The sequence below is a fragment of the Amaranthus tricolor genome, chromosome 7, assembly GCF_026212465.1.
Source record: "Amaranthus tricolor cultivar Red isolate AtriRed21 chromosome 7, ASM2621246v1, whole genome shotgun sequence".
Classification (NCBI taxonomy): domain Eukaryota; kingdom Viridiplantae; phylum Streptophyta; class Magnoliopsida; order Caryophyllales; family Amaranthaceae; genus Amaranthus; species Amaranthus tricolor.
Genome location: NC_080053.1, coordinates 17686215 through 17710827, shown reverse-complemented (window position 1 = coordinate 17710827; position 24613 = coordinate 17686215). Strand labels below are relative to the sequence as shown.

The window sequence follows — 24613 nt, the reverse complement described above, 5'->3', positions numbered from 1 at the left end:
GACGATGAATTTGATGATAATGAGTCCGTCAACCAGTCAAAACAATCAACTCCAAGTGAACCTTCTTCAAAGAAAGGCAAAAAGGAAAAGGCTCCAAATGAACTAGCAAGGAAAAGGAAGAAGCCAGAGGTTGTGGACTTAACTTCTTCTTTTAACAATATGTCTTCTAGCTTTTCAAATCATATGAATGAGATGAACAAGCACATCTCTACCATTGCAAGTGCCTTCTCTACTACACAACTACATGAGCAAGCTATCATGGCTCGTGAAGAAGTTGAGGAAAATAAAAAAAAAATTTGGTTAGTGAATTGCTTCGCATAGAAGGATTGACAAGATTTGAAATGATGGAAGCTTCCAAGAGGTTGGCCTCCAATCCAAGTGAACTCTCACTCTTTTACCAATGCTCGGATGATGAGTGGAAGAAAGAGTTTATAAACAACCTCATTCATCCTAACTTGGATAAGTGATGTAATGAAAATGCTTAACTTATAAAATTATGTAGACTTTGTGTTGGTTGTCAAAAACATATATTGGAATCTTTTTGTGTGGAGATGTATTGACACCATTTTGAGTGAAAATGTATTGAACTAGTATTTTTTAATTAGTGGTAATTATCTATTTGCAACATAATATGTATGTATGTATCTATATACAAACTGGACAGAGAATCCATTCCATAATTGAACCAAACAGTGTCAATGGATTCAATATCTATTACAGGATTGAACCAAACAGTTTTAGTCTGGTATGGAGCTCTGAATCCATACCATCCTGGTATGGGGTTCCATACCATTCCATTCCTGCTCACTGAACCAAACGGACCCTTAATTTAACCAAAAATGTAATATTTGGTCTACCACTTGAAAAACTTAAAAGCTCAAAGCCACCACACGAATTTAAAAAACATTTCTAAAAAAGCCAAAAACTCCGAGTCACCAAATGGAATTTTTCTAATTCTTTTAAAACAATAGATGTAAAAGGGTTCATGGTAGAATCTGAATTGAATCTAAATCTCAAAAGTGCAGACTCAAACTTTAAAGTCATGACCCAGATCCAACCCAGACCAATAGATTCTAAAAATAGGTAGATCTAGACCTTTAAATTAGAGTAGGTTCAGATATAGACCCTAAGGGTCTAAGAACCATACTTATCCCTAGTCACCCCAAGACAAACTTAAAAAGAAAATTATGGCTAATTCTTTGGAAAAAAAATAGCATTTAGCATTTTAAATTCATGTAGGAAAACTACACATACACCAAAATCCAAATGATTGAAGTATATTCGATTTGAATACATCTTAAATCTAAAGTTCAATAAATAGCATATTTTTCATTTGCTTTCTATGTTTTGGACAAAGAAACAACATTTTGTTACCTCAACGTCCGTGAATAGCTTTTGTCTATGCGGAAATTGAGAAATTCAAAAATACGCAACTCTAACCTTGTAATTATATAGCGAGGCGCATTACTGCTCCCCAAATAACACTGATATGTATCCTGTTTCCATTGTGTATCTCTCAATATAAACAAATGATGATCATACAAAAACATTCTTGGCAGAAAGCACTGGAATCTCAGAATCACGCCAAATGAACATCGCAGCTTCCAAGCTTGTATTCAGCAATGCCGACAAACAATGAACTTAAAAGTATAGGACTGCACACGATATTGAATATTCACATATACAAATCCACATGATTAACGACATAATCAGCTGTCCTTGGGACTTCAAAACAGCACCATGAAGTTCTTCTTGATAACCAGAAGCGTTTGAACAACACGATTAGAGCTGCTCCGTGCTACTAGAGACATCGTTAACTTCTGCCACAGACCCATCAAAAATTGATATCACGTTTGGTTTTCTGACGCCAAAGATGGATTCTTGGCTGTCAAAGCACGAAGCGTGGACTGAGTATCAACCAGTTTATCTCTTAGCATCACGTTGTATTCGTATAGATTTCGAAGGCTCTTTTGAATATCAGACATATCAATTGTGGAACTTCCATTCGATTCTGCTACAGCCAACATTGTGAATGAGTAAAAAACACTACACTTTTTACAGACTAGAATCAAAAGTCACGTGTAGTCTTTATGTCTTTTATCAACATGTTTTATCCGTATAAGTCATAACTCACAAAAAAATTGCCCGCTTGATGAATTTAGGAACAAAACAATTACAAGAAATTACTTACCGGGTAAGAATGGTGGAGGTGGAATATTGTCTTCTTTTAAGCTTTTTGCAGCCACTGACGAAGGTTTTTCCGCCTGATCAAATAAATAAGACGGGTTGAGGATTCTTTGGTTATTATATAGCAAAGAGAAGATATTTAGTTTTTCCATAGCAATCAAAATATGTACGCACGCAGTAGAAATGTAACGGACAGCCACCAAAGGATATAAAAGATCATCATTTAGAGACTTACTGTGCCCTTAGTTGAGTTAACTTTCTTGTCAAAACTAATAGCACGCAAACTACTTTCCCGACGACTCCTTTTGTGCAAGGATTCACCGTGTCTAGTCATGGAACCCCTGCCACAACTACAGCATACATCACTGCCAATGTTATAATTTTCTTCAAGTAATGATTTAGGACCCCATGTATACATCACGTATTTTCTTAGCTGGACAAAACGTCAAACAGAATAATCCATCAGAATTCAATTTTATTAAAAAATGGAAGATTAACCACAAATTGCCAACAAATGTGAATAGAACCGAACCTTGTCCCAATTATCCTGAGCTTTACATCGATTTCTGATATTCCTGAAAACTTGATCCTCTTTACGGAGTCTTTTGACCCTATATTCACACTAAAAGCAACAAGAGTTTATCAGAAAACAATTGAAAATTGGAGACTTCAGACTGGTACTAGGGTACATTTGATCTAAATTTATAACTGAACCAATCACATATATGAAAGCACAATTTTGAAAGAATGGCATATCCCACTCATAAGAACTTTGATCAGGGTCCGGGGAGAGAAGGAAGGCAGCAACTCATATATACAAAGGAGAGTACATCAAAAGAATCTCTCAGCTCGAGAAAGATGCACAAATGAATCTCAGAAAAAACCTCAGTAGTCAAAAATATATAAATAAATAAAATACATATAAATAAATAAAAATAAATAAATACATATAAATAAATAAAATACAAATGAATCCTCAGAAAGAATGGCATGAAAAGGTAAAAGGGATGAAATTATTAAAATTAATTTCACATCATCTATTTGTTGGTAAAGGGAAACGAGTCTTTTTTCAAGAGAACCCACAACAAGAAACCATAAAAGAACAATTGCAAAACAAGTTCCCAGAAGGAAGCGGATTGCCCATGTAGCCCGCAGGTATGTGAACAGAAGTTAGCTCATATACTACAGGGTTGTTTGGTAAGTGACCAAGGAAAGAAATTAACCCCATATAAAAATCAATCTTTCAAGTAGCTAAGAGAAAGAATTTAAAACCATCTATCGACAAATTGTGGTTGCCAATTTAACAACTTTGCAGATGCAATAATCAAAATCTAGTGCTTTCTTGTTTGTAAGCACATGAAATTCAAGCAATATTGCGATAAATAAAGAAACAATTAAATAGCGAAACCAATAGAGACACATGAGATTTAGAGGTTCACCCATATTTGGCTACATCCTCCTTTGGTGGTATGAACTCGAATTGGTGATGTTTAATCGGGTGAAACTTAGTTACAATTTGTATTAAATGCGGGAAGGGTAATTTATGTTGTAACTCCAAGTAGAAACATCCACGTGTCGAAGTATAAGGTAGCTCAATCCAATTACTTGAGGTTGAATGTGATTGAAGATGGTCGAATGTGGTTGAAGATCTTCGAATGAACCTACAAAATGAACAAAGGTTACTTACCCGGAGGCGGCACCCGGGAAAGCCCTTGCGATGCTTAAGTCAGTACGAGGTTGAATATGAAATGTGACAATGGAATTACTTAGAGAGAATATGGGAGAAAAACTCCCTTCATTAGGACATTTTGTGAGTATTTATAGTCGTTTGCTTCCAACTGATGTTGAAACTGACCGTATCTGCTTTTCGGACCGATAAATCACAAAAAAGATCGATACGTAATCCGGAATTGGGCTTGACTATTTTATTGACTATGTTTGACTTGGGCTTGACCATATATAAGGCCCAAGTAATATTAAGGCCTTAGACCCAAAACATTAGCCCCACGCACACAGGGCGTTAATGTCGAACGATAATTGGCGGACTGTGTGCGGAATCTTGACGATAAGGGGCTTTTGGAAAATTTCTAACGAAGCACACCAACCTGACTATGACTTGTAATGACTTTTTAATATCTTGGCTATTCCAGATGAAATATAACATTGGGTATGTTCTTACGCTAATGAGCCCCAAGAAATTAAGACTCAATTAATTATGGGGACTTACCTAGGCTAATAAGCCCCAAATAAATGAAATAAATGATTTTGGATATGAGAGTTTTAGAAAAGTATGGAAAATAGGGAGGGCAAAAAGACTAAAATAAAGATGAACCACTTATAGATAGGTTTACAAAAAGAGGAAAAAGAAAAAAGAAAAATAAAAATTTGGAACACCAACAAAAGGAAGGCCGAGCATACATATTCATGCTCATTGATTTTCAAAGTTACATGCCCCCCTATCTCCCTCTTCATGATATATCAATACTTGCCCCTTGATATCACGTGACCTTCCCCCTCCCTTTTCTTACTTCCTCCTTCTTTCCTTTATCATCATGCCCTCCTTCTCTACTCTTGTTTTTTCTTGAAAATGTGCCCCCCTTCCCCTTTTTTCCTTACTTTTGCTTTTTCTGATTTTTCGTCTCTCCTTTTCTTTTGAATATAGCTGTACCACATAGGCCGAGCATACCTTCCATTTTCAAGCCATGAAAATTCAACTTTACTCTCCCACATCTCCCATTCACCTCCTTTCTCGCCTCCTTTTCGTTCCTCTTGGCCATTTTTGAAAGTTGCACTCAAGCAGGTCCGAGTATACCACTCAACTGACCACTTCGAAAGCTTCATATAAGTATATTGTTTACTTGAAAATAGGATCAGCAAAAAGGAAATCAAGTAATTTGGGGTCAAAGAGTAGGCCAAGCATACTCTTGTTTTTCTTGGCTTTGAGAGTTAAATGACCCCCTTTTGTTTTTCTTACTTTTTGAAGACAACCTCCTGCAACTCCCCTTCTTCCATATTCTCCTAAACTTTCTATTATTTCTCCTTCCTTCTCTTGTTTGTGAAAGTTCATCCTTAACCAAGAGTCCGAGTATACATTTCAAATTTCGGAAACTTTTTCTCCATCACTTTCTATTATTTCTCCTTCCTTCTCTTGTTTGAGAAAATTCATCCTTAACCAAGAGTCCGAGTATACATTTCAAATTTCGGAAACTTTTTACCCATCCCGCATCCTGTCTTATTTTCGCCATTTTTGGGAGGTTGAACCCATTTCATTTGAAACTGAATCTGCTATTTATGAGAGTTGTATTCAAAGAGGTCACCTGTTTGAACTTGTTTAGCATATGTTGTAGTTGTAGTTTGAACTTTGAAGGGCGACGATATGTCACGTCACCCGTGATGCTGAGTTGGGGAATCCCAAAGGAGTCCGAGCATATACCATTACACGTAAAAATTTTCTGGATGACTACTATTTGGATCCAAGTATACCTATTATGCTATTTCCTCTTTTTTTTTTTTTCTCTTTCAAGGTATATTTTGGCTGAAATTACTATTTTTTGGTGGTGTGGTTTCTGAATGCATACTATTACATGAGAAGAGGCCAATGTGAATCAGCCCTCTATGTGTTCAATTTCATGCTGCATGGAACTGTTGTATCTTGGAACGCTATGACTTCTGAGTACTTGACAAATGATAAATTTCAGGATGCACACCAAATATTTGAGAAAATGCTTGTTAGAGACTTGTTTTCTTGGAATACAATGCTACTATGCTAGCAGTGTATGCCCAAGGTGGGTTTGTTGATCAAGCCAGAAAACTGTTTGATGGGAGGCCAAATAAGAATTCTATATCATGGAATGGCATATTGTGTGCTTATGTGCAAAATGGGAAGGTTGGTGAGGCTAAAGCATTATTCGCGTCTAGACTAGTGTGGGAATTAGTGGCTTGGAATATTAAGCATGATGAGCACTTAGCAGCTTCGAGGTGTGCTTTTTTTTTTTGACTTCTCGCGTCTATCTAGACACGTGTGTACTGTTTTGACTATAACTTTTGATATATTACTCCGAATGATGCAAGACAGGCGGCGTTGGAAACTAGACTTCAAGAGCTTTCCAATGACATATTATACACCCTAAACGGACATCGATATTGGAAGTTATGATTGTTTGAACCTAACAGTTCGTAAATGACTTGGATAAAATGTAAGGAAGTATAAAATGTTTATAAGATATGGGTCTCTTCAAATGAGCTCGACTATACATCATAATAGCGAATTTGTTATGGCTTGCTCTTCTAAAATCTTCCCTTCCATGAAGACTTCATGCTTTACCTTTTTGACACTAGGCAAATTTGTGGACTTTCAAAGAGTCCCAAATGAATCAAGCATGTTATTATTTTAAAATTTACTAAGCCCAAGGTATTAAGAATATTGTGATTGTTGTGCGACAGCGGAAGCAAAGGCGATGTACAACAATGAAACAACAAGAAATTCAATGAAACAAAAAGAAAATGACACAAGAAATTAACGTGGTTCACTATCAACGTGATAGCTACGTCCACCGGCACCGAGAACAAATAATTTCACTATGATCGCAAAGAATACAAGATGAATTACAATCACGCTCACAAATTACGATGGCTCTCTTGTGATCTCTCTTTCAATTTGTGAATCATACCACCCTAGGCTAACAAGGAGGTGTATTTATAATAAAACGACTTGAAAGACGGTTTTAGGGACTAAGTAACCACAAATAAAGGTAACCGTCCCAAAAGACGGTTCCCGTGAAAAGAAACTTCAATTGCGCGACCCGTGTAAAATTACGCGAGCCGCAGAGCGAGACCAGAAGCAGCTCCGCGCCCCGCGGAGAATTACGCGCCCCGCATACTTTGATCTGTACAGGCTCCGCGCCCCGCGGAGTTCATTCTGTCCCATATTTCATCTTCTTCCTGTTTTGCTAGTTTGAGTCATTACTTAGCAACAATATCCACCTTGACGAAATCTCGTATTCAGCAAACGACCTCATCAACACATAGTGAACATATCTCAAGCCAAAACCCGATGTAAAGCTCATGCATAAACCGTACATCTCGATAAGTCCTCAACCAAGACTCATCCCGACAGGTCTTCAACCAAGACCTATCACATACTTGTCACCAAGTATAACAACTCATAACGCTCCACCTGCATCACAAGCCCCGGGCAAGCTCTACCTTAAGGCCAACATGCCTACAATAGGAGCTCCCCAACACCGCCCCTAAGGGCCTACTACATCACATAGTAATCAATATTTAGTAAGTCTAAGCAATGTTTAAACTTACTAAATGGAACAAACTTAGTAAAGAAATCAGTTGGGTTGTCAGCGGTCCCGATCTTCTTTACCTTTACTCTCTTGTCAGTACGCAAGAAATGATACCTGAAGTCAATGTGCTTGGTCCGATCATGGTGTACTTGGTCTTTGGCTAAGCAAATAGCACTTAGACTATCAAAATACACCGTAGCAAAATCCTGTGCGATAGCGAGTTCACCTACAAGGCCTTTGAGCCATATAGACTCCTTAGTTACGGAAGTTAAAGCCATGTACTCAGCTTCAGTAGTAGACAACGTAACCGAAGAGTGCAATGTAGACTTCCAACTCACCACAGAACCACTCAAAGTAAACACATATCCGGTCACCGACTTCCTGGTATCTACATCAGCTGCATAATCAGAATCACTATATCCAGTTACCATACACTCCTTACCATTTCCATACACAAGACCAATATCAGCAGTTCCTCTCAAGTAGCGAAAAATCCTTTTCACTCCCTGCCAGTGCTCTCTCCCAGGTCGAGCCATGAACCTACTCACAACACTGACAGCGTGCGCAATATCCGGCCTAGTGCAGACCATAGCATACATCAAACAGACAGCGTTGGCATAAGGAACTCTAGACATATACGCCAACTCCTCCTCAGTTTGAGGTGACATAGACAAAGACAATTTGCAGCTCACAGATGTTGGTGTACTTATGGGCTTCGATTTCTCCATCCCAAAACGAGAAAATCCTTTCAATGTAACTTTTCTGAGTCAAGAAAAGCTTACCTCTAGCCCGATCCCTATAGATCTCCATACCCAAAATCTTCTTAGCTGGACCCAAATCTTTCATGTCAAATTTCGAGTTAAGCAACTCTTTAAGTCTAGCAATGTCCGATTTATTCTTTGTGGCAACAAGCATGTCATCAACATATAATAACAAATAAATCATGGAACCGTCATCCAGCTTACTATGATACACACAGCAATCATACGAATTCCTATCAAAACCATGCAAAACCATAAAAGAATCAAACCTCTTGTACCACTGCCTAGGGGATTGCTTAAGTCCATACAACGACTTTAGCAATCTGCATGCATAGTGCTCTTTCCCTGGAATCTCAAATCCCTCGGGCTGCTTCATCAAAATCTCCTCCTCCAAATCGCCATGAAGGAAAGCCGTCTTAACATCCAGCTGCTCCAGCTCAAGGTCATAATGTGCTACAATTGACAATAGCACACGAATAGAAGTATGTCGAACCACCGGTGAGAATATCTCCACAAAGTCAACCCCTTCTACCTGACTGAACCCCTTTGCAACTAGCCTAGCCGTAAAACGAACTTTCTCAGATTCAGATGACCCTTCTTTCTTCTTAAAAATCCACTTACACCCTACAAGTTTTCTCCCCTCTGGTACCTTCACAAGTTCCCACACTCTGTTCTTGTAAAGAGATTGCATCTCTTCACCCATTGCAGCAAGCCATTGCGCAGACTCACTACAACTAATTGTTTGTTTATACGTGGCAGGTTCATATGACACTACATCATCAGCTACACTCAATGCATAACCTGTCAAATTCTCAACAAAGCAATTCCTTCCTTCCATCTCTTCGATCAACCTAACAGGCTTCTTGATAACTCGTCTAGGTCTCTCAAGAATGGTGTCAGATTGACTAGATGACCCCTGATTAGACTGCTCCACCTCCTCCCCAGAGTTAGGAGAAGATGGGACAACCTCAGGTTCAGGAGTACTCGGCACTGGAATCTCAGCATCATCATCAATAAATTGCACTCGAGGTAAATCAGCAATGGATGACTGGTGTACCTCAAGCACCCCATCTGTCTGTAGTATGTTCTCCCCTTCTTTTCCCAAATCAGAAGACTCCGAGCTCTTCTTGGAATACATGGTGCTTTCATCAAAAGTGACATCCCTACTAAGAATGACCCGATGCTCCGAAGGTGAATAGATCCTAAACCCCTTCACACCATCACCGTACCCAACAAAACACCCCGTCTTGGCTCGTGGATCCAGCTTACCTCACTAACATGATAATAAGCAACACAGCAAAAAATCTTCAAATTAGAGAAACTAGGCAACTTACCACTCCAGATCTCAAACTGGATTTTGAAGTCAATTCCCGAATGAGGACCCCTATTGATGATATAACAAGCTGTCATCACAGCTTCACTCCAATACCTCCTCCCAAGCCCTGCATTAGAAAGCATGCATCGAACTCTCTCAAGCAGTGTCTGATTAACCCGTTCTGCAACACCGTTCTGCTGTGGTGTCATCCTGACGGTATGATGCCGACCAATACACTCATCTGCACAGAACTGATTAAACTCCTCTTTGCAAAACTCTAGCCCATTGTCTGTTCGTAGCTTCTTGATCTTCCTACCCTATCGATTCTCCACTAAAGCTTTCCATTGCTTAAAAGCTTTGAAGGCCTCATCCTTTGACTTAAGCAACCTAAGCCATGTGTATCGGGATTTGTCATCTACAAATGACACAAAATAGCGGAAACCTCCCATACCTTCAACCCTAGATGGACCCCAGCAATCTGAATGGATGTAATCGAGCACTTCATCAGTAATGTGAGCACCCTTGTTGAATTTTGACATGTGTTTCTTCCCAAACACACAATGCTCACAAAATTCAAAGTTGGCAACCTTGATCCCGGATAGTAGACCCCTCTTAGACAAAAGCTGCATCCCCTTCTCCCCCATATGACCGAGCCTCATGTGCCAAATCTTGGTCATCTCCTGGTGAGATACTGATGCGCAAACCGCAGAACTAGACAGTGTGACACCCTCAAAGACATAGAGGGTGTTCCTCTTAATACCCTTAAGTACCAACTCCGAACCTCGATAAATGGACAACTCCCCATCTGAAAACGCTCCATTGTACCCCAAATCATCCAAGGCACCCAATGAAATCAAATTCTTCCCCAAAGCAGGGACATGCCGCAGCCTAGTCAGTGTCAACCTTCGCCCATCACTAGTCCTCAATCTCATGGATCCTATACCCGTAACCTTACAAGGTGCGTTGTTACCTACGATAACATTACCCCCATTGCAAGGCTCATATGTGTCAAACCAATCTCGACGTGGACTCATATGGAACGAACACCCCGAATCTAGAACCCAATCATCAGAAAGATCCCCAGACTTAGCAGAACTCACTAATGCCAAGTCTTCCTCCGAATTATAGTTCTCCTTCGATTTTACTTCAACTACAGCAGCTTGGGACTTGCCCTTCCTCACCGGGCAATTAGCCCAAAAGTGACCCGGTTCTTTACAGTAATAACAGGTTTTCCCCACAGTCTTACCAGATCCCTCATTGCCATTTCCAGCACCCGACCCAGTATTGTTGCCCTTGTTAACCCCCTTCTTCTTTTTAGACTTCCCGGACTTAACAAACAACCCACTACCACTATCCCCGTTATCACCTATAGCCTTTTGACGAAGTTCCCTAGTATGAAGTGCTGCCTTCACTTCTTCTAGGGTCAGGGAGTCTTTACCAACAACAAACGACTCCACAAAATTCTCATAGCTAGACGGTAGAGACACAAGTAAAATCAACGCAGCATCCTCATCATCTACTTTAACATCTAAGTTACGCAAATCTAGTTAAATAGAGTTAAGTTTTTCAAGATGTTCCCGTAAGAGAGTACCTGACTGCATTCGGAGGCTGAACAACCGCTGCTTCAGCAATAATTTGTTGGTCAACGACTTAGTCATATACAATGACTCCAACTTCATCCAAAGTTCCGCCGCTGTAACTTGATCAGCGACCTCCGTGATGATATGATCATCCAGACTTAGCAAAATGGTAGAATAAGCCTTTTCCTCCATTACTGCTAATTGTGCGTCAGTTAATCCATCATTCGACCCCGCAGTGGTACTCCATAAAGCCAACGGACGCCAGATTTGCTGCTGTTTCAACAGAGCCTTCATCTTGATTTGCCATAGCCCGAAGCTATTTTTCCCGGTAAATTTCTCAATTCTTATTGTCGAATCTCCGGCCATTGTTTCACTCAAAAAACTCTCCAAGGAATTAAAACCTAAGCTCTTGATGCCAATTGTTATGCCACAACGGAAGCAAAGGCGATGTACAACAATGAAACAAGAAATTCAATGCAAACAAGAAGAAAATGACACAAGAAATTAACGTGGTTCACTATCAACGTGATAGCTACGTCCACCGGCACCGAGAACAAATAATTTCACTATGATCGCAAAGAATACAAGATGAATTACAATCACGCTCACAAATTACGATGGCTCTCTTGTGATCTCTCTTTCAATTTGTGAATCATACCACCCTAGGCTAACAAGGAGGTGTATTTATAATAAAACGACTTGAAAGACGGTTTTAGGGACTAAGTAACCACAAATAAAGGTAACCGTCCCAAAAGACGGTTCCCGTGAAAAGAAACTTCAATTGCGCGACCCGTGTAAAATTACGCGAGCCGCAGAGCGAGACCAGAAGCAGCTCCGCGCCCCGCGTACTTTGATCTGTACAGGCTCCGCGCCCCACGGAGTTCATTCTGTCCCATATTTCATCTTCTTCCTGTTTTGCTAGTTTGAGTCATTACTTAGCAACAGTGATCTTGGAAGCTTCCTTAAGCTAGTAAGACCCAAAGAGTTTGAGAATAAATTTATTCTACCAATCAAGATAATATGGCATTATAAGAAATTTCTATAATGAGCTATTTTGAAGTGTGTATTTAGGGTTAGAATTGGGCTTTAGATAATATTTTTTTACTATGTTTAATTGAAGGTTTTTGCATGATGGAAAAATGTATACCCATCTCATGATTTTTGTCATAACACATAGGAGCAGGGAAAAATTAAGTACTCGATTTTAAAAAATTTGTGAGGAATTTTGCTAACTTTGGTTTGTAAGCACACACTTCCTTTCCACCCTTCTTTTGACATCATGTTTGGTAGGAAGGGGGAACTCATTGCTATCATTCGATTGTAATGAGCACCATCTGATGATCTTCAAATAAGTACCGAGACAATGATTAATTTTTTACTTGACGATAAACCTACAAAGGCGTGAAATGTCCGAATGACCTTCAACATTAGACAATACTTCATGTTCTTTGTTCTGTAGGGTAGCTTATTAGCCCCAAATGATGATGATCGTTTGGTCATTGCATGACTAATATTGTCGTCCGTGATTGGTATTAGTGAATGTAGAAGAGTTTGAATATCTTCTGAAAAGAGCTATCTTGGGGTTGACTTGGGCTTGCATTTAGTGAGCCCCAAGGTCTGGATCATCATTCAAATGAGTTGAGATATTCCACCAATTAGGAGCGTTGGAGTATTCCATATACTTATCTTGTGTTAATGAGCCAAGGTCATGCTAGTCTTCACATGAAGTATCAAGACCTTCCACGGATCGAAGTTAGAATTTTTCAATATGGTATGATCGTGGATCATAAGAGCCCCAAAGTGTCTAGGCTTGCTCTTAGAGGATCGCCTCAGGCTAACAAACCCTAAAGTACTTAATTTTGACTTCATTGAGATAATTTAGGGCCTTCTACCTTTTATGAGGTTTAAAATATTCAAATAAGAGACACTCTTGGTCATTAGAGTCTCATGGTATTTGAATCGCTGATAATACAATGAGCACAGCAATGACATGAAGCCTTGATGGCAATACTTGTTGAGTCAAGGGCATCCCGAAGATAAGACATTGATATTCAAGATAGGGAGGCAAGTAATATTTGAAAGTGACATTTAAACCAGGCTTGAATAATCCGGCTAGGATTGATGATTGTTACCAGAAGCAACATCTGAGTGGAAATCTTTGAATGTTCTTTTCTAATGTCATGAGGAGGTGCGTAATTAGCCTTAAGGTTTTGAGTGGGCAGTGTTTCCTGGCTTTCAACTACATCCTCTACATAGTAATTGAGTGGGGTAGGCTTGTGAATGGGTGTGGGTCTCCTCCTTGGAGAAGGTTGGACTGGTTCATTTTCAACATTAGGAGATGATCTAGTTGGACATGACTTAAAGGCTTGAGTGATGTGCTCTTGAATCTAAGCAGTGAGAAGGGTTGCGAATTCTTAAAGGCCTTGATGGGTGACAGAATCCGGGTTAAGATTCGGATTAGCAATTGGAGGATTAAAATGGTGGGCACGGCCAGAGCTATTTGCTTCAGACGGATGGGGTCTCGACTGATGAGTGCGAGCCTGGGTGTTTCTTTTTGGAGGCATGGCTTTCAGTTCGAGTTCAAAATGAGTATTACTCTTCCCCACATACGGCACCAAACTGTTTTGGGTGAAACTTAGTTATAATTTGTATTAAGTGGGGGAAGGGTAATTTATGTTGTAACTCCAAGTAGAAACGTCCACGTGTCGAAGTATAGGGTAGCCCAATCCAATTACTTGAGGTTGAATGTAATTGAAGATGGTCGAATGTGGTTGAAGATCTTCGAATGAACCTACAAAACGAACAAAGGTTACTAACCCGGGGGCGACACTCGGGAAAGCTCCTCCGATGCTTAAGTCAGAACGAGGTTGAATATGAAATGTGACAATGGAATTACTTATAGAGAATATGGGAGAAAAACTCACTTCATTAGGACATTTTGTGAGTATTTATAGTCGTTTGCTTCAAACTGATGTTGAAACTGACCGTATTTGCTTTTCGGACCGATAAATCACGAAACAGATCGATACGTAATCCGGAATTGGGCTTGACTATTTTATTGACTATGTTTGACTTGGGCTTGACCATATATAAGGCCCAAGTAATATTGGGGCCTTAGACCCAAAACACTATTAGCCATTCTTATCTTTTTTAAAAGTTTATTAAGTTCTAAAAGGTCCATTATAAGCTTAAATTTAAATATATTTTCTAGAAAATTTGGATTACTTTGATAAAACAGATTTTTTCAAGGTACCAATTCACATTGTAATGTCCACAAAACACATAACACCGTGAGGTACTGTATTTGCGACATTGCGACCATTATCACAATCGCGGTGATATAAGCGGTTTATTTCTATGCTTACGGCCTGTTTGGTTGTTGGTACTAAATAGTGGTAATGAGAATGGATTGCAATATAAACTTTATTGAAATGTAATATGTCATTTCCATGATGATTAAATTTTGATTTCAAAAAGGTGTTTGTTTATAATGTCTTATTACCACCTGACACCATATATCCAAATGTTAATACACTGGAATGAATTTCGTGAAATAAATAAGATGGTTGGATTAAAACAAGCATGACCATTAATCTTGTCAAGAGATTTTTGTACCAAAATTACACTACCTTTTTATTACCATTCCCATCATTTATCACCTACAACCACATAACCCCCGAGAAGAAAATGATACTCCGATAATAGAGGTTTTAAAAGTCGAGGCAAAACAATGTTCAGGTGATAGACAAGGTTTTCGCCTTGGACTTTATATGTATAGAATCATAGTCCAAAGCATCAAAAACAAGTAACCGGTCAAATACATGCAAATAAATGCAAAAGGAAACATGAAATAACGGCATGATAAGTCATGTATTGCGGCTCCACAGTGTGCTCATTCAAACATACTTGTGCTCATTCGAGCACCAAGATCTAAGAGCTCATGCTATTATAACCAAATGCTTGTTCGATCATATAGCATGCTCATCAAGCAGTTATCTACTGCACTCCAACTTCTTCAAACTCTCCTCAAACTCAATCTAGGGCCTCATGTTTGTTTGACCAACATTACTCGTCGGAGTACAATATCATCACACCATACAAGACTTTACAGTTGCGTTTGACAGAAAACATGTTACCTCTAAGAATGTGTTAAAAAAAAATGGGGGCAAGCCCTTCCACCCTGGGTTACTCATATAATGTAGGATAATACAATGACCAAAGCACAAAAATTAAAAGAAAAAAGGTGATGGCCAATTTAAAAACCAAAATAACATTATACAGAAAACCGTTAAATGTTGGAACTAGCAACCCCCATGATTAGTGCTGATTAGTTTCAAAGCAGTGAAGTACTGACCAATGGATGAAAATAATAGAACTGTAAAATAAAAAACTTAAAAAATACATACTTGAACCAAAAGGTAGAAGAAAATTCCAATACTTATGCAGTAAAGACCACCAAGATCTGCAAGAAAGCTCACTGCAGTTTCCCAAGAAACAAGAAGTGAGAGCATTATTATTGGACAAAAACAAGGGGACAGGGCTGCGGGGGATGATAATTATGGCCCCTTTTAACTTAGGACCCAAGATCCACTACTGACTCCAGACATGCAGTGAGTTCAGCTTCAAATACAAAACAAAAATTTATAAATAGTTTCCAATAGTAATAATTAGGTTTTCCTTCCTCAAATACTTGTGACAAAACATAAAATTTATAAATAGTTTCCAATAGTGATAACAAAAAGAAATGTAAAATAGCTTAAGGAAAATATGGAATGACCCTTCAATTTTTTTTTTCGTCCAGTTATCATTTAAGGATCCCATAATTAAAATTTTGGGTCCACCACTATTCACGAAAACAGTCGTGGATGATGATTGTTCTTGAAAAATCCTACTATTTCAAATAAATCTTCACACAACATAGTTTAAGGCACAATTTACGAGCTTCAAAGTTTGAATTCATTTGAACACATTGAAATTAAAACCTTGAACTTAAATCCCAAACAGTGTGAAAAATCACTTAATATATAAATTCAGATATTTGAAACAAAATTGCTCAAATTAAGAGAAGATAGAGCTTGTTTGTAGCTTTAAGAGAGAAAGCGAAAGGAAAAGGGAAGAGAAGCTCTTATGGCAGCTTTGATAGGTAAACTGACAGAAAACTAACTTCTTCTGTGGCTATCTCAAGCAAAAAGCTGGCGGAGGATTTGATGATTAGGACGGGAGGAGAGAGGATAAAGAGATTTGTGGGTTTGGTCGGGATATGCAACACGGTTTTGTGCCGTTGGGAATGTGAAATAAACGTCATTAGGAGTTCTGTATGATTATTAAAGAATTTGATCCAATTTAGGAATTGAAATTCTTGTAGTTTCCATAAACCAGAGTTCACCATTATGAGCTTCCAAATAAATTCTTTGTTTCCAAACACACCAAATGATAATTTCAAAAAACAAGCATCCATCTAAATATGTATACTATAATGATCAAAAACTGACATCCATCTAAATATGTATACTATAATTTCAAAAAACTGGTATTCGAGATACAAGTCTGTATCACTGAATTATTCAATATTTCTTGGGAACTAAGGAATTGTAATACATAATAATCAAATTTTAGAAATAACTCTCAATCAAATTGCAAACAATTAGGAAAAAAAAAAAAAAGAAATACATCTCTAGCTTAAGCTTTTGTACTCTTTACTCATTGGCCATCAAGTCATTGATTCCATGAATGATTGATCCTCAAAATTAACTCACATAGAAGGAAAACAATCAGTAATCCCATATAAAGAAAAATTTTGTGAGGCCGTCGAAAACTCGAAAGCCTAAAAGTACCAATACTACGACGACCAAAACACTGTTAGCACTCTTAGCTCCATGATCAACATTTAAGCAAACCAGCGATCTTAAAAAAACAAGCATTTTTCTCTTGTCTCATCAAAAGGGAAAGTTCCAAATAAAAGAAAGACCATAAACATTTTCAACAAAAGTACTTACCGGGTCCTAAGATATTCTGATTATCAATCTCCACAACATAGTCGGAGAGAAAATTGATGAGCAAAGTGGTATTGATCAATCCATTATTCGAACTCTGAAGGGATGCTTGAAGATCGTTGCCATTCCTAAGAAAGGAACCCGGCAGAAACTCATGGAACAAAGGTTGGACAAGCTTTAGATTGTGTAAATTCTGATATACTCTGGGAAATAAATTGAACTTCAATACATTTGTATCCTTGCCTCGGAATGTTAAAAGTGTATCATCCAAATCAGTTCCATTTCTCACTATACCACTGACTACACTTACATGCTTCTTCTGTGCAGGGTTTCTTGCTGTAAGATTGAATTCAAATGCAACAGCAATGGCAGGTTGACTCGGAACATCAACAAATTGCCACGAGATATACACATGATCCCTTACAAGAGGGCAATCATTGCACTTGAAACTTATTGTCGGTCCGCGGGTAGTATTAACACAAGAATAGTTGGCAAAGGTGGAAAGAGGCGATACACGATAGTCAATGGTCCCTGGGTTGCCCAAAAAAACAGTACTAGGACCACGCAACTGAGAGCAGCTCATAGTGGAAACGGTTGTAATGTTGAACTCCATATCATTACGAAATGCTACTAAATCAGGAGCATTTGTCGCCCTGAGATTATGCACCTCCACGCTTCTTTTGGATATGATTTGATACAGAAGTCTGAGCATGAACGAGGAAAACAAGTCAACAAAGCTACAAATTGTAAGAGAAAACATATGAATCAAGAAATGAACAAGTAATGGGTTTTTTCCAAATAGGAAATGCATGGAACTACTTGCACAATTTCTATACAATCATATACTCACGCAGCAAACAGACCAATGAAGAGTATCCAGCTAGCAATGGAGAAAGCGCCACCAAGTTCAGTTTTTCGCTTCCTGACAACCTTCTGATCCTCCTACAAGGGGTGGAGCAAGGTAACAGTAAGTTAAATAAGCTTTCTAATGTGTAATAGTATTATTGGCTAAATAAAACAATAAAGCGCAAGTTAAATGATACCAAAGCATGGAAACAAATAGCGTTCGTGGATGCATTTGCAGATATGATGGCGGAGTTGCGGAAAACGGTTATAATGAGAATAACACGAATCGCAGCGGTTGCAGTGTGATTTTTTTAAAAAAAAATCACATTAGGGGAGTTTGAACTTATAATTGCATTTATGTTGTGGAACTACTATTATTATGCAATAATATGCAACTAGCTATTATAAATGCAATATTTGAGATTCTTTTAGTGTATAATTAACTTAATAGTTATTAGTTAATTAATTTGTTTATTAACTAAAGTTATGAGTAAGTATAATTTAAGTAATCGTAATAATTAAAGTTAATGGGTATTAATGAAATTTTAACGGGAAGACAAATAACATTAAAACGGTAAAATATTCTTACAACGGGTAAAATAACGGGCGCTACACCTTATGTTACGGTCAACGCAGCATTTTGACAGTGAAATTTCATGCACCATTATATAACGGGATTTAATGTCGTGGCAACTTTCAAACAAGTTATATATAACGGACATAACGGGGGAGTTTTTTTTCCATGATACTAATCCTAGTTATTCTGGATCCAAAACTGCAAGATCCAAGACATCTGGTCAATGGAGATATTGTGAGACAATTGTAATTTTACATATTAGAGCAAATAATAGCTTTCTAAAAAGACAGGAATATTATATTTTACAATTTACTTGGTTAGCATTATATTACAATAAAAAAAATACTGTTTGGCAGTCTTAGTCATAAAAATCAATTCTTCAATAATAATACAAGGGTGAAATATATACGGCAAGTTGGTGCTCATAACTCCATGAAATCAGAATTTATTGGACAATCTGGATTCCTTACTTCTTTACAGATGTAAATTTCAATCTTAACTGAAAATTCACTTTGAAGGGGGAATGTTGCCAATTAGGATTACAATTATTTTCACAACTAAAATTCTGAAATGAATTATAGGAATTAATTAATGTACTTCGTTTGGGTCTGGCATATAATCAAGTGACAAAACAGGAAACACCAAACTCAAATCTAATGGGAAAAAACACAGCTACTCCGATCTAAACATTACATCGTCATTTTAAGAAATCTGATATGCATTAACCAATCTAATATTTTCCCATTTATATACTATCATAGGGTTTTCTATGTAGCAGGAATGTAGTGGAGATAGTAAAGGCTCCTTAGATCTAGCAAGAGTTATCAATATAATCATTGGGATCCCTTAACAACTTGATGGTCTACTCCATAACAAATTGCAATATACATCTGAAGCAACACATAGGAAAGACAACAGAAACAGAAAACAATCATCAAGACAAAGAAGAAAGAATAAAACACAGATAATGCCACAATTACACTAAGCTATTAACCTTCATCCTCAGTCACATCGCAGTAGCCGCATTGTAAAGGTTTTCAAAATAAACGAACCGATATTTTCTGCGTTGTAAAGGTGTAAAAAAACCGCGTTTTGGACCGTATCAAGGGATATCTTATATGCACTGTGAACCGTTACCGAAATTGCGACTGTTACCGCATTTTTACACTATGCCTCTAGCACTCAAGGGAACAGTTTCTGAGATCTTCCCTAGACAATAGGGTCCTAAGTCCTAAGTCCTAACTCACAAGTGTATTAGTCAACACAGGAACTTTTTGGTTGATATGCACATGCCAACAGTTGTTATGCACAGGACAACAGTTAAGATTAGAAAATAGCACTCCCGTTTTTAACAATCAAACACAAGCAAAATAAAAAGTGTGTTCAAAAAAATGTGTTTGTCATTAAGGGCTACCAATATAATCAAGTCTCAAGCACAGATAACAAGAGGAATGTAGCTTTGGCTGTAATTATTTATAATTCACTCTGAATTTTCAGTCAGCTGATGGAATTACATGATTGTATTAAGAAATTTTTATATCAAGTTGATGAAGGTTGCTGTCACCTTCCAGCACTTTGCTGACAACACAAGTTATAGTTTATGAACAGACAAGACAAAAATGTGTAACATCATACACTTACAACAGGTTAACCAATAAGAGCACTAAACTATTAAAAAAGATACAGAAACACCAGAAATCCTAATATAAATAGCTAATTTGGTCATCAATCCAGCTTACGGACCTATTAATCCAATAAATTACTTAACATAATCCATTAAAAAATAACAATAACGATGCCAACGCCTTGATCCTGAAAATCAAGATCAGCTCATGAGACAAACTATCAACTCACATATACTTTGCAAGAATCCTTCTTTTCCCTTCAATTTATATATATTCAGTCAAAAAAAGACAATATACAAAAGAAGGAAGAAAACACAAATTACCAGCCAATGCCTAGTAGCAAAGCAAATATCCAGGCGGCTGATCCACCATCTTATCTGAAACCAAATAGTTTTTCCATCTCCCAACTTGCCAAATCTCACAAAAGCACAGAATAACAGCCAAGAAGCCAACATGATTGCTGTGGCTTCCAAGAACACAGCTTGAGATTGAGTAAACCTCTTAATTTGATCAAAAGAAAAGATAGTTTCTGGAAATGAAATAGTATAATCAACCCCAGTATTAGAAACCCATTCAGAAGGAAAGATGCTAAACAGATTGCAACTTTTACTTGTAGCATTGAACATATACCCAGGTGCACAAGCACAAAGGGTTTTATTGTATAAAACTGAATTTGCTGGACATGGAGCCTGTATAACAGACATCTCAACTCAAATCCACAAAAACTACAAAAAGAAGATGTAATCTTTAGGGTTTTGAGAAATGGGGATCAGGTAAGCTAAAAATTGATATGGGTAGTCATAATGTTGACTCTTTGAGAGGAAAATAGGCTTTTTAATACTTATTGATTAGATTTTGAACTGGTTGGGATTTTGGGAATGGGTATTTCCAAAAACTTTCCAAATACCCGATTTTTTTTCCAGCTTGTTTCAGATCAGGTAAGCTGAAAATCAAGCAGGGTAATCATAATTTTGACTTTTTGATATGAAAGTAGGTTTTTATAATATAATTGATTGATTCGATTATTGAATTGGTACAGGCTGTGTATCAGCTCTAATGTAAGCAAATCAAGAGGGAAAGAAATGGAACAAAATGGATAAAGTTGAAATCTTTGAGAATTTCAAAGCGTACAAGTATTATTGACGTGATAAATGAATGATTGTGATTTGTGAGTAAGGCAAGATAGAAGTCAAGATGAAGAAGAAGGAGAATGGTGGAGAAGTAAAGAATATTGTAAGAACACACAGACAACAGGAAAGAGGAGGATGGATGGAGAAGTTTGGAAATCACTGTCTTCTAGAGCTGCTCACCTGACACAATATACTACAAGTAGAAATACAATTAACGGTTTTTTTTTTTTAATGAAATTATTACTTTCTACAGAATATTAGAATCTTAGTCATTCAGAATGGATCTATTAAGTTTGTAGAATTATTATGCGAACATTGGTAATTAACCTATCTGTTTAATGCATCTTAACTATTAGCTTTTAATAAACATATTTGGTTAAACACAAAAATTTGAACGAGACTGTCTCATTATAATTTTAAGGAAAAATTACTTATAAATTGTTATTTGTTTTAATTTTTGGTATAAAAAGATTTTTAAGGACATTAATAGTTTTAAGGAAAAATCGATATTAATAATTTTAAGGAAAAATTACCTGAATATTACAACATTTCAACTTTTTTCATACAATAATATAAAACTATTGATCAACAATGAATAATACAAACTTTAAAGTATATTTCCTACAAAATTTTTTTACTTATTACTTGTTTCACAAGTCATTCCTACCCAAAAAATATTTAAATTTTAATTTCAAAAACTTCCCACCCACCTTCTCCCAATTGTATACCACCCCACGCTAGATCCAGCCATCCCCCACTGTCAGTTGCCATCCCCTTTGCCACATCTTACCCTAAAACTATCCAGCACAGCGACCACCTTCAAGAACTACCACCACCATCACCCCTTATCCTTTAGTCATCGTCTTAAATCTAGAAGTTTCAACATTAATTTTCTTTTTCTAAATCTTGAATTTATGATACAGAATGAACTCTAATAAAAGCTTCTCGTTAAACGATATGGGCAAAGAGCAATGCTTCATTCCATGCGTTTTTAGTTTCCAAAATCTGTTTCATTTTTCCATGACTTCTCAACTCCTCATCTTCTCCTACTCTCATGTTTTCTCAAGTTTCAAGAAAAATTGGAGACCCCATAATTTTATTCAATGATGATCAAAGTAAATTCTCTAATTGTCGTTATAATGGACATACTAGTAATGTGGTGAGAGGAAAGAGAGGATTGATTATGTTAAGTTTTTTGAGAATTAGAAGGAGCGATAATGGTTGTGCTGAGAGAACCAGTAACGATTTTCTAATAAGAGAATGGGGATTTCTTCTTGCATGAAAAATAATGGTGAGAATAATGATTTTATGGTTGGAAAGAAGAATTTTGGACAGAGATAAATCATGGAATGCTTTGGCGATTCTAGCACTTATAATAATAAAAATATACGCTTAAGAATGAGAGATCTGTTGATGATAGAGTAGAAATTATTTATAGGAAAATTGTATTTGTGATGAAAATCAACATAGGTTGAGTAGATGAGGCAATTCTAGAGTTAGTTGTTAAAAACTAGTTTTAAACAAGGTTAATTTGTCTCTAGTACACCAATGAATTATTTTGTTATATAATTTTGTTGTTAATTTTTATTTTGAATTGTTTTTTTGGTATTTGTATCTTTTTTCTTCAACTTCTAGTATTGTGCTTATTTATTGTATCTTGCTGATTTTAACAATATCATGTTATTTAGAAACTTTACTAAATTCGCTAAAATCATGTTGGGTTGCTACAATTTTAATTTTTAATATTCTAAACATTCATTAATAATCTAATATTGTTTGTTAAATTAATGGAAGATATTTTTTAAGGGCGCAAATTTTTTTTTTTTTGCTCAGGGCCTATAAATTTTATGACATGGCCCTAAAAATGCGGGTGGTGGCAGAGAAAATCTAGGTTGTGTAGGTGTGGGGAACCATGCTGGAGTAGGGTGGGGAGGCTGGCGGCAAAAAGTTTGGATGGGGTTGTGGTGGTCGAGTTGGTAGAGGGCTGGGATGAGTGGTGAAAGGATGGTAAGGGGTCATTTTTCCTCTATTTTATTACAATTGACCTACAATTGTAGGTTACCTACAAGTTACAGGGTATCAGAGGAAACCCCTCAAAGGTGGTATATTCATAGTTAATCAATAGTTGATATTATTGTAGGAAAAAAGTCGAAATGTAGTACTATTCATGGTAATTTTTTTATTTTTAATTGTTATTTTTATATGATTTACTTGAGTCCTTAAATTACTTAAAAATACATCATTATCGTTATTCTTTCTCTTCATGCATGTATAAATAAACCTTATAGTGATCTTATACACAAAATTCCTCAAATTTTAGACTCAAGAATTGAATCAATTGGAGCATGAAAGGTTATGTTTTACCCTCAAACATTTTGGACAACTAAGAGTAAGCCAATTTCGAACACCTTCTATTTTGTGGATTTTCGACCATCTTCTACTCAATTTAACACTATAGTATTGTAACACCCTGATAATAATAATAATAATAATAATAATAATAATAATAATAATAATAATAATAATAATAATAATAAATAGTGATCATACTAATAGTTAAGTGATGGAATATTTTGGTTCATAGAATTGAAGGGACTTAATGTGTAGATAGCTAACTATCTTCTAGAATCCTTTTTGCTTCTACAAACCTTTCATTACCTACCATTACACCTTAATTAATCAATCATCCAACTCTTCATTTCTTGACATTTTGTACCATAAATCTAGAAGCATTATATTAAGAATCATGAATATCTCATACGCTAGGACTCTTCATACTCCTTCATTAGATGCCAAACAAAAATTAGAAATTTGATACTAAAACTCTTCATTCTCCTTAGAATACCAAGGAGAATTCAGAACCTTATATCCCTTAATTTTAATGCAAATTATAACTAGTCCCTTCATTTATCCTAATAATCCCTATTTAAACACCACACCAAGACCTTTCAATCTCATTCCATCAAAGCAAACAAATTTCAGAAATACTTTAGAGAACTTGTGAGAGTGTGGGTGTTTGGTGCAAAAGAAAAGACCATATAGGAGGTTTTGGCTTATATTTACTTTGGAATTTTATAATCAATTCATATCAATCTCATCTTTGTAAGTCATTTCAATCCATAAACCTTTTATAGTTTGAGTAATTTTTGTAATTAAATGATAAGATAAGAACGTATTCATGTGCTTTATGCGTATGTGTTTGAATTAATAAATTATAACTAAAGGATTGTTCATGAAGAATTATGTTTTTGGCTAGCTATTGATTATTATTTATAGATGTCTTATAAATAAAATGTATTAACATA

The 24613-nt window shown here is 36.7% G+C and overlaps 1 protein-coding gene across 2 annotated transcripts; it reads right to left on the bottom strand.

The window, feature by feature from the left end:
- Window positions 1–1251: 1251 nt before the first annotated feature.
- LOC130817870 (uncharacterized) lies at window positions 1252–21511 on the bottom strand. 2 transcript variants are annotated; one of them, XM_057683827.1, is made up of 8 exons: window positions 20502–21511; window positions 17981–18072; window positions 17134–17834; window positions 15544–15614; window positions 2720–2809; window positions 2423–2620; window positions 2192–2264; window positions 1252–2014 (listed from the first exon to the last, which is right to left on the bottom strand). In XM_057683827.1, exons 1-8 carry the CDS (start codon window positions 20880–20882, stop codon window positions 1848–1850), a joined length of 1773 nt encoding a protein of 590 aa, XP_057539810.1. In that variant the 5' UTR covers window positions 20883–21511; the 3' UTR covers window positions 1252–1847. The 2 variants fall into 2 exon arrangements, with proteins under 2 accessions (XP_057539810.1, XP_057539811.1); XM_057683828.1 differs by having other exon boundaries at window positions 1252–2011; window positions 20502–21509.
- Between the last annotated feature and the right edge of the window lie 3102 nt (window positions 21512–24613).

Excerpts from the sequence above, each read along its gene's own strand:
- LOC130817870 (XM_057683827.1), bottom strand. The coding sequence starts at position 20,882 with ATGTCTGTTATACAGGCTCCATGTCCAGCAAATTCAGTTTTATACAAT. Across the intron at positions 15,615-17,133 it reads TCAGAATATCTTAGGACCCG|TGAGCTTTCTTGCAGATCTT; the intron begins GTAAGTACTTTT and ends GGGAAACTGCAG. Across the intron at positions 2,621-2,719 it reads CTCAGGATAATTGGGACAAG|CTAAGAAAATACGTGATGTA; the intron begins GTTCGGTTCTAT and ends CGTTTTGTCCAG.